Source organism: Psammomys obesus, unplaced genomic scaffold (assembly GCF_907164565.1).
Source record: "Psammomys obesus unplaced genomic scaffold, mPsaObe1.curated_primary_1811, whole genome shotgun sequence".
In the NCBI taxonomy this organism is placed as follows: Eukaryota; Metazoa; Chordata; class Mammalia; order Rodentia; family Muridae; genus Psammomys; species Psammomys obesus.
The window spans coordinates 12,303,782-12,315,078 of NW_026585894.1; the positions used below are offsets into that span (position 1 = coordinate 12,303,782).

The 11,297-nt window shown below is 39.3% G+C and overlaps 1 protein-coding gene across 1 annotated transcript in view; it reads right to left on the bottom strand.

Annotated features, from left to right (window-relative positions):
* F9 (coagulation factor IX) overlaps positions 1 to 7,711 on the bottom strand; it is a 51,244-nt gene extending 43,533 nt beyond the window's left edge. Inside the window, exon 1 of the mRNA XM_055599660.1 lies at positions 7,594 to 7,711. Coding sequence (XP_055455635.1) covers positions 7,594 to 7,681 — 88 coding nt within the window. The 5' untranslated portion in view covers positions 7,682 to 7,711. The remainder of the gene's footprint in view (positions 1 to 7,593) is intronic.
* Positions 7,712 to 11,297: the final 3,586 nt, after the last annotated feature.

An 11,297-nucleotide genomic window follows, 5' to 3' on the forward strand; every position in this document is an offset into this window, starting at 1 on the left:
TGAAATTTAAAAGAACAATTCTTTAGTTTCAGGAAAAAAAAATACCACTCTGAAAACTAAGTATGTCTTTTAAGAAAAGGTTTGTTTTTGATCCAAGTAATTCTATAGGTAATTTCGCCTTGGGGCACAGAGTCCAAATCTGTGGTGTTCTCATAGTACTGTATATATGTGGAGATTTAGGAATTAAAATTCAAATTTATTCTTAGTCAGTACAGCTCCCATAATAAAAGGTCAAATTTTCAGTTGAATTTGTTTTTAACTTTGTATGAAAAAGAAAGTTCTCAAATAAACAGTTAAGTTCACACTTTGTCATCACTTGAAAATAGCTCAGTGCAGGATCCTTGCAAGGTGATCCATCATTATCCTGGCTGGGCTGTTTCCAGCATGTAGTCTGCCAGTGACTTTGCAACAAATATCGAGTGAAAAACAGAAGCCTGTTTTTGTTTGGCTTGATTTTTGTTTTGTGTTTGGAAAGAGAGTGAGAGAGTGAGAGAGGAAGAGCAAGAGTATGAGCGAGAGAGTATGTTGGGTGGGTAGAGAGGTTGGGGAAGGGGAAAGAATATGATCAAAATATTTTGTAAGAAAATATATTAAACAATGACCACAACAACAAAACCCCAACTGTAGACAAGCTGAAAATGTGACCCCATTGCCTCTCATGGGATAGTGAGGAACAATCAAGGCATAATTGATTTTATCTTCAGGCCTATGATGCCTTTAGTTGGTATATGAATGCCAGTGATGTAAACATTTCATTGAATTCATTCCTTTATCTATGACTGTCTACTCTGTAGGACACTTCTGGGTTTTTTTGAGGATTGAAATCTTTGAATTGTCTGCCTTCTTCCTTTTCTTTCTCCTTACCTCTTCCTCTTTGTATTTATTTCTGTTTCTCCATCTCTCTCCCACTTGCATACACTATGTGTGTATGCATATATATGTATATGTGTTTATGTATGTATATAATTGTTAGCAGAGGCCTGAAAAGATGCTTAGAGTTGTTTCTTTTTTTAAAGAGACCATCAATATTAGGGCTGGAGAGATTGCTTAGTGGTCAAGAACAGTTACTGCTCACAGAGGATCTAGGCTTAATTCACATCAGGTGGCTCACAACTGCCTGTAACTCCAGGACCAGGGGATCTGATGTCCTTTGGCCTCCATAGATAAGCACCTGCCTACATGTGACCAACTAAGTCTCACATTCATATACACTTCCCCAGTTCACTCAATCCCTTGTCAGTGCTTTGCTTGCTAGGCAGTATTGAGGTGAAGCAAGTATATGTATCGCCAAGTTGCTTTTGGGTTGCTCTGTGCATTGATATCTCAGGTCTCACAGTAACTCATTTGCTTGGCTCAAGTCACTCCTATAGAATGTTTACAGTGGTACTGACTGATAATGTGGAGGGATGAAAAAAAAACAGGTTTGTAATCAGATTGAACAGGCCTCAAATCACATGTATCTGACTCTTATTGACCGTGTGAACATGGGCAAGTCATGTAATGTCAGGAACTTAATTTTCTCAAATGTAAAATGGGTGTAACAGCAGTGTAAGAGTATGTACCTCAAATGCTTTTTCAGCATCATCCATTCATGTTTAAAGTCTTGGAGAGATCAGGGATACAAGGCACATATCTAAACATAGTAAAGGCAATATACAGCAAGCCTATAGCCAACATCAAACTAAACGGAGGAAACTTAAAGCAATCCCACTGAAATCAGGGGCAAGAAAAGGCTGTCCACTCTCTCCATATCTCTTCAACATAGTTCTGGAAGTTCTTGCTAGAGCAATAAGACAGTTGAAGGAAATCAAGGGGATACAAATTGGAAAGGAAGAAGTTAAATTATCACTATTTGCAGATGATATGATAGTATACGTGAGTGACCCCAAAAACTCTACCAGGGAACTCCTACAGCTCATAAACACCTTCAGCAAAGTGGCCAGATAAAAAATTAACTCCAAAAAATATGTAGCCACCCTGTATACAAAAGGCAAAAGGGCTGAGAAAGAAATTAGAGAAACAACACCCATCACAATAGCCACAAATGACATAAAATACCTTGGTGTAACCCTAACCAAGCAAGTCAAAGACTTGTATGAAAAAAATTTCAAGTCTCTGAAGAAAGAATTAGAAGAAGATATCAGAAGATCTCCCATGCTCTTGGCTTGGCAGAATTAACATAGTAAAAATGGCCATTACCAAAAACAATCTACAGATTCAATGCAATTTCCATCAAATTACCAACACAATTCTTTACAGACCTGGAAAGAAAAATTCTCAAGTTTATATGGAACAACAAGAAACCCAGAATTGTTAAAACAATCCTCTACAATAAAAGATCTTCTGGAGGTATCTCCATCCTTGATCTCAAGCTGTAGTATAGAGCTACAGTTATAAAAACTGCATGGTACTGGCATAGATACAGAATGGTGGATCAATGGAACCGAACAGAGGACCCAGAAATAAACCCACACACTTATGGACACCTGTTCTTTAACAAAGATGCCAAAACCATACAATGGAAAAAAGATAGCATCTGCAACAAATGATGCTGGTCTAACTGGATGTCTACATGTAGAAACATGCAAAGAGATACATACTTATCACCCTGCACAAAAGTAAAGTCCACGTGGATCAAAGACCTCACCATAAAACCAGACACATTAAATTGGTTAGAAGAAAAAGTGGGGAAGACCCTAGAACTCAATTGGCACAGGAGACAACTTCCTGAACAGAACACCAAAAGCACAGGCTCTAAGAGCAACAATCAATAAATGGGACCTCATGAAACTGAAAAGCTTCTATAAAGCAAAGGACACCGTCATCAAGACAAAACGAATGCCTACAGATTGGGAAAGAATCTTCACCAACCCTTTTTCTGACAGAGGGCTAATATCCAGTATATATAAAGAACTAAAGAAGCTGAAAAGCAGCAAACCAAGTAATCCAATTAAAAAATGGGGAACAGAGCTAAACAGGGAACTCTCTGTAGAGGAATATCAAATGGCAGAGAAACACTTAAAGAAATGCTCAACGTCATTAGCCATTAGGGAAATGCAAATCAAAATGACCCTGAGATTTCACCTTACACCCATCAGAATGGCCAAGATGAAAACCTCAAGTGACAACACATGCTGGAGAGGTTGTGGAGAAAGGGGAACCCTCCTTCACTGCTTCTGGGAATGTAAACTTGTACAACCACTCTGGAAATCAATCTGGCACTTTCTCAGACAACTAGGAATCGTGCTTCCTCAAGACCCAGCCATACCACTCCTAGGCATATATTCAAAAGAGGCTCAAGTACACAATAAGGATATTTGCTCAACCATGTTTGTAGCAGCTTTATTTGTGATAGCCAGAAGCTGGAAACAGCCCAGATGCCCCTCAACTGAAGAATGGATGCAGAAACTGTGGTACATCTACACAATGGAGTATTACTCTGCAATGAAAAATAAGGAAATCATGAAATTTGTGGGTAAATGGTGGGACCTGGAAAGAATCATCCTGAGAGAGCTGTCCCAGAAGCAGAAAAACACACAGGATATATACTCACTCATATAAACATGCAATATAGGATAAACATACTAAAATCTGTACATCTAAAGATACTAATCAAGAGAAAGGACCCTCACTAAAATGCTCAATCCCCATCCCGAAAGGCAAAGAGAATGGACATCAGAAGAAGAAGAAAACAGGAAACAACTTAGGAACCTGCCACAGAGGGCCTCTGAAAGGCTCTGCCCTGAAGACTATCAAAGCAGATGGTGAGAATTATGGCCAACTGTTGGGCAGAGTGCATGGAATCTTATGTAAGAGGCGGGAAATAGTAAGAGCTGGAGAGGACAGGAACTCCACAAGGAGAGCAACAGAACCAGAAAATTTAAACACAGGGGTCTTCCCAGAGACTCATACTCCAACCAAGGACTATTCATGGAGATAACCTAGAACTCCTGCTCAGATGTAGCCCATGGCAGCTTAGTGTCCAACTGGGTTCCATAGTAATGGGAAGAGGGACTGCCTCTGACATGAACTGATTGGCCTGCTCTTTGATCACTTCCCCCTGAGGGGGGAGCAGCCTTACCAGGCCACAGAAGATGACAATGCAGCCACTCCTGATGTGATCTGATAGACTAAGATCAGAAGGAAGGAGAGGAGGACCTCCCCTATCAGTGGACTTGGGGAAAGGCATGCATGAAGAAAGGGGAGGAAAGGTGGGATCGAGAGGGGAGGATGGAGGGGCTTATGGGGGGATCCAAAGTGAATAAAGTATAATTAATAAAATAAAAAAGAATAAAAAAAGTATGTACCTCATCACCAGGTTGATAGTATCTGAGTTAAATTATAGGCCTGTGTATCTTTGTTACTCACTTTCTTCCCAAGTCTTTCATGTCATCCCTTTTACTTCTTCTCTTAGCTTTCTCCCTTCTATCGTCTATGCACTTCATAGTGCCTTTCCTTCCTCATTGCCCTCTGTGCAAGAAAATTACCATTGTCATCGTTGGTAGTAATCTTGTAGAGAATCATTTTGACTTCATATATTTCCTGACTGCTCCTTGTCACACAGGAAAGGGTCAGCTTGGATTTACAGTCAGAAGTCAGACTACTGGCCCTGTGCGGTGTTGATATCATCACATTATTTATATTCAACCCACAGGCACTTAATATATGTCTTCTAAACCTTTCATATGCATGTGGCTCTTAAATCATATCAGGTCTATTTCATTATTATCACTACAATTGTTCATCTCTCTATGACTACTGATCAGGTTTTGCTCTTTTGTTTCCATTCGATGATTGCAAGAGGTTAGGGTTGATATCTCTAGCCTGGAGTCTCTAAGATGTCCCTTAGAGAATGTAACCAGACCGAGTGTCATAGCACAATGGGGGGTATGATTCTTACACTTACATGTGTTATACCTCCACATTGATCTCTACTGTTCAATCTCCTTAGTTTAGGCCCTTTTAAAACAAGTATTGGATGGCCTGGACTACCTCATTTTCTTGCCTTTCTTCTAACAGTCACTATTGAAACCAGATGGAATACTTACATTATTGTGGAGGTGATTCTTTCTGTGTGACGGATTCTATCTATAAAAAATGCTCCACATTAGTTATTATTTTATTCTCTCTCTCTCTCTTTCTTTCTCCTGTTCTGGCTGGTTCTTATGTCAACTTTACAGAAGTTAGAATCCTTTTATAAGGGGGATCCTCAATTGAAAATACACCCCCCACAAAACTGGCCTGCAAGCAAGCCTGTGGAGTCTTTTCTTGATTGATGATTGATGTGGGAGGGCCAAGATCACTGTTGAATGTGCCACCCTTGGGTTTGTGGTCCTGGGTTCTATAAGAAAGCAGGCTCAGCAAGCCATGTGAAGCAAGCCAGTAAGCACCACTCCTTCATGGCTTCTGCATCAAATCCTGCCTCCAGGTTACTGCCTGGTTTCAGTTCCTTCTCTGACTTCCCTCAGTTGAAATAAAAACTTTTTTCCCTAGTTACTTACAGTCATGTTGTTTTAACACAACCATAGAAACCATAAGAAAATGTATGTTTACATATATATATATATACATATATATACATGCATTTGTGTATATATATATATATATATATATGCATTCATACATACATATATACATACATACATTGTGTGTGTTCCTGTGCATGTGGACATTAGAGAACAATCCTGGAAGTTGGGTTTATCATTCACTGTGTCACCCCTGGCAATCAAACCCTAGTTGTCAGGCTTGGTGGCAAGTACTTTTACCCACTGAACCATCTGGATAGTTCTACATCAAACATTTAAGGATACTGAAGAGCTATTAATCTCTTGAGATCTTGCTCTAAACATTGTATCTGCCAGGAGATTCTACATTCATCATTTTCCTTCTTTTGTACTTCTTAGGCATGTGGTACACACTTTATCCTATCCTATTAATATCTCTTTCCTGACACCATGGAGCTTTAGGTAGAAAGCAGAGCTTGGTTTATCCCTGTCACTAGTAACTTGCCACAGTACCATGCACCATAACAGTAATGAACTAATATCTAAACGTATGAAAGACAGTTTTGTTCTGTATACATTGCAAAGTTAAGCACATTTCCTATACAATTTTGATTTCCAAATTCTAAATTGGCACAATAAGGCAGTAGCTATGAATATGTGGCATCTCCTTTTTGAAGCCCACGACAGTTTAACAGAAGAGAATGCCATTGAATATCGTCCCACCTGAGGGACAATTCCCTGGCTCCCTGACCAAATTGACTCTAAAATCTTATTGCTTTTCTTCTCAGTATTGTCTGAGGATCATATATTTAACAGCCCTTGAGAATTATCTCTAGTCATTATTGCCCCAGCTCTGAATTTGTGATTTTTCTATAATTTTCCCTCACTCAAGGTCTTCTGACACCCATTATCTTCCTACCATTAAGAAATGCTTGGATCTTTATAAGAAAGTGCTTAGATCTTTTGTTCTCACATAGGTCAATCTGGTGTAATATGTTGAATGACCTTACTTTATGGTCAACATAATGAGTTTTCCAACATGCATTTTTCATCTCTGCCCACTTTGCTAGTGCAGGTTAACCTTTGTATTCTCATGTCATCATTTTAGCCTTTCAGTCTGCTTCCACAGTTGACATCATGTCTGGTATGGGGACCAGAAGACCAGTCTGTTTTCTGGGGATACTTAGGGTTGACACCCTTGATCTTGGCACTGTCAACTGCTAGAGTTGATTTTAGTAGGTTGACAAGTAAGTGTGATAAATGTGTCACCGGTGAGCAGTCTGTTTGTCTAAATGCAGTAAGTTCTTCCCTGTGTGCGTTCCCTTGGGGAGTAAAATCACTGTTTTTGCAAAGAGACACTAAACAAAAACCCAATGTATTGTACTTTACATGAACTAAGTTCCTACTCTTTCTTTTTTGTCCACTAGGGAGACCTCTGAGTATTATGGTTCTCTAAACATCAGCTCTGAGATATGTTGATTCATAGATGAGCTGATGTATTCTCATCTATGTAAAAGCTTTCATGGCGGATAAGAACTTAGTAACAAAAGCTTAACCTTACAATTTTAATTGAGAAATTAAGTTGTAAATATATAGTTTTCAACATTAAAACTATGCCTTACCATCTAGTTCTAAAACATTGAAACAATGTAGATTCAAGAGACTTTTTAATGTAAATAAACCATTGTGGCTTTGATGTTTTCCCTTTTGCTCATCAAGGTCGTGGGTCTAAAAATCCCAAAATAACATGTTTTCCTGCTTATTCTGAAATTTCTTTGTTAAGACACTTTTCCACTTTCAATATCTTTTTAAATCAAGGACACAAATTTATAGAGGAATTATATTGTCAAATCATAAGAATAATTGTATCTATTAAATAAAAATGCATCCCAAGCACTGAAAATTTAGTTCATTTTTTAAAAATGAAGTTAACAGAGAGCCAGTATTTACTGGCTGACATGCTGCCTGCTAGAATGTAAACTACAGCTGTCAAATCACAGAATCTGGATTTAGTTGAAAAGGCTTGTTCTAAACATTTCTGTATCTCAAAGAGAAGTATATTCAATGTAGCATTGAAAAGGAAACAAACCTGCACATTCGGCACTGAGTAGATATCCCCATAGGAAGATGGTGATGAGACTCGGTGACTCTGCCATGATGGTGCTCAGGTGCTGCATGACCTTTGCTAGTAGGTTGTGCAAGTGTCAGGGCTGATCAATTGTTCCAAAGTACAAGCTGAATCAGATTTACTTCTGGGAAATTATTATCCATCTCCCTCACTGGGTCTTTCAGCTATTTCTAGTTGTTTCTAGGGTCAAGGGAAGAGAATGGGCAGGCCTCATAATTAAAGTGCACCTTGGTGTCATGGGCTTCTGCCACTGGCCAGGACTACAGTTGTACTGACAGCAAAGTTAATCATTTTAACTTCATCAGAGAGCAATAATATAGAGGTTAAGGATCACTGAATATTTATGTTAAAATATATTAAAATATATTTCTAAACTGAATTTATAGATTGGAAAGATTTTTTTATATACTTCATTGTAATCAGAAATTTACAATCTTTCTTGTGCCATGTGCCAATATAGTGACATACATAGATAGACCTTGTCTCTGAAAACATGTGTATATGGCAGAAGTATACATGTATATCTATATATGTACACATACATACATATTATATATACAAAGATGTGAACATTATTACACAATAGTATATAAAAATGTAGGACATTATACCATGACTCATCTACTATTAAAAACTCATAAGCAAGCCAGTCGTGGTGGCACATGTTTTTAATCCCAGTCCTTGGGAAGGAGAGGCAGATGGATCTCTGATATCACGATGAACATTATTTACCTAGCAAGCTATCTTGTAAAAGCTATCTATTGTGACCTTGCCTCAAAAAAAATCACCCCCACCAAAACAAACAGACAGACAACAAGCAAACAAACAAAAACTCAAAAGAAAAAAAAATCTCGACTTCAGACAGGGAAGCAGATCTTCACCTCTCCCTCCTGTTCTTTAATACCGTATGCTCAGTTCCAGCTCTGTAGCAAATCACCTGATGTGACTTCCCCTCCCTTTCTGTCTCCACCTCCAATGGACAGAGCAGATGTTATCCTCCACTCTTCTCCCCACTCCTATTATCCCAACTCTAGCAGCCATTTCCTGGGAAGCTTCCAGCCAAGCCTGCTAGAGAAGCAAGTAGGCCAGCAAAGCAGGTAGGCACACTTCAGATCTTCACAAATCCAATTCCCCAGTCTCTTTCCCAGCTCTGTGGCAGACTACCTGTTGTGGCCTCTCCTAACTTTCTCCTCCCATTCCCAAAGGACTAAGCAGATCCTGGTGGAAGACCATGCTTTCTTCCCTCCCGTGCACACCTCAAACCCCCACTCCGGGCTTATCTCTACTCCTAAGTGTCATCTCCCAATACCTAGGAACACATTTTACCCAGAACCCCCAGTTGCAACACCTAGCACGATCCCAGGAGCATTGTGCTTCTGGCAACACACAAGCACCACACTCTCCTTAGAACCAGAGATTACAACTGAAACCAAGGAACAAAACACCATTCTAACAAAGACAAGACAAGACAAGACACCAGCACTTAGAATTTCAATCTTCCTAAACCTAGATGCCTAGACACCAGAGTTAAACATGCTCAGTAACAACAACCAGGACAATATGTCTTCCGAAGAGCCAATAAACCTGCCACAGTAGGTCCTGCAATTTGCAGCATAGCTGAAGCACAAGACAAACACCTTAAAATAGCCCAGGACATAACAGATGTTAGATATAGAGAAAGGGAATAGGGAGGCAGATAGAATAGAGAATTATAGATGGGTTGAGGTGGGCGGGAAGGAGAGGTTCAAGTTGGATGGGAATGAGAGAGGGGTAAAAGGGAGAGAACATGGGGATAGTCAGATAAAATTAAGGGCTATTTGAGAAGTAGTATGGGAACATAATATAAGCTCCCTATTACATACACATATATGAAGGCAAAGTAAAAGTAATAACCAAATAATGGGGTAGGCTGGACATCTCGTCACCAAAGGAAGCTTCAAGTACCAGGAATGAGTTATATCTAATTGAGTTTTTGGCCAAGGGTGTTCCATGGAAATTTCTGAACAACTTAGGCTGTTGGCAAGACTATAGATTGCTCTCCACAAACTGATGGCATGGCCCTATCGCTGAAGATGACACCTTCATAACTCACTGAAGGTGAAAAGTTGAGCTGGTGCCTACCTAGAGCTCTTAGCCCTAAATAATAGTGTCTTTGGTACGGGAAGGTTCTCTGCAGTCTACCAATGGAGAAACATAAGCACCAACCACAAACTCTTTTATTTACAATGGTGTCCTGCCTGTAAGATAAGCTAATGCAATGGTGGCACAAAGCTTGTGCGAGTAACCAACCAATATCTGATTTGACTTAAGGCTTGCTCCACAAAATGGAACTCATACCCAACACTTCTTGTGTGACAAAGAACCTGAGACTAGATAACCCAGGGACCTAAGGTGAAACCAAACAGTACTGATTTGAAAAAAGAACATAACAATAAAATGACATTCTCTTATACTCCTAGATCAGATTCTTGCTCACCACCATCAGAGAAGCATCCTCCTGTAACAGACAAGGAAAAATATATAATCTGACATGCAGAAAATATTCAGAGAGTGAGACATCTTGGAACACTCAGCTCTAAATGGTATGTCTTCATCAAACCCCTTCTCTTGGGGCTCAGAGAACACTGTGAAATAAGAGGCAGGAAAAAATATAAGTGGATGGAGGATACCAAGAACACAAGGCTCTCTAACTCAAGAATATCGATGCACATATGAACTCATAGAGACTAAGGCAACATGCACAGGGCTTGCGCAAGGCTGCATCAAACCGGGTTCCAGAGGTGAACGAAATGGGCACATCTCCCATTCACTAGCCAGGAAGTTATCTTCAATTAATACCACTTGCAAATGAAAATTTAGTTTTCTCCAAGGGAGTCTCACTGGAGAAGCAAACTACTGTTAAGGGTAGGCTGCATGCCCAGCAGAAGATGGACAACAGAACATGAACTCAGTAACATCTTGGGAGGTCCTTTGTCTCAGTATCATGTCAGAGCTCTTTTTAAAAATTTATCTCTTAAAGTTTTCATTTTATTTATGTATTTAATTATTTATATTTTCAATTTCTCCTTTTAGACTACAGGTTCTTTGTGTATATATTATGGCTGAAAGCAGTTTAGTGTTTTTATCGGATACCTGAGTGTGTGAACTAGTGGATTTCTGAGTCTATATCTGTTCGTTGTGCCTTTTCTTGGGCTCTTTTTCTTCTGTTTGTCTTCTTATTCTGATGACTTAGTTTTTGCTTTATCTTGTTACACTGTATTTTATTTCATTATTTTCCCTTAGAAGCCTGTCTGTTTGTGTCTAACAAGAGATGAACCAGGGCGGATCTGAATGGGGGGAGGGAAGAAGGAAAGGTGGAGGAACTGGGAGGAACAGAGGAAAGGAAACTAATCAGGATACAGTCTATGAGAAAAAAAAATCTGTTTTAAGTAAATTTAAAATATCTCATGAGACTATACTTCAATTTCCCTGTATTTCTTTGTGGTAATTTTAGAGACATTTCTATTTTATGTGTATGTATGTTTGCTCGCATGTATGTCTATGCACCATGTGGGTGCAGTGCCCATGGAAGCCAGAAGAAGGTTTCAGATTCCCTCTAGTACAAGAGTTACGGACAGTTGAAAGCTGCTATCTGGGTGCTGAAAATTGAACCATGTTTTTTTTTT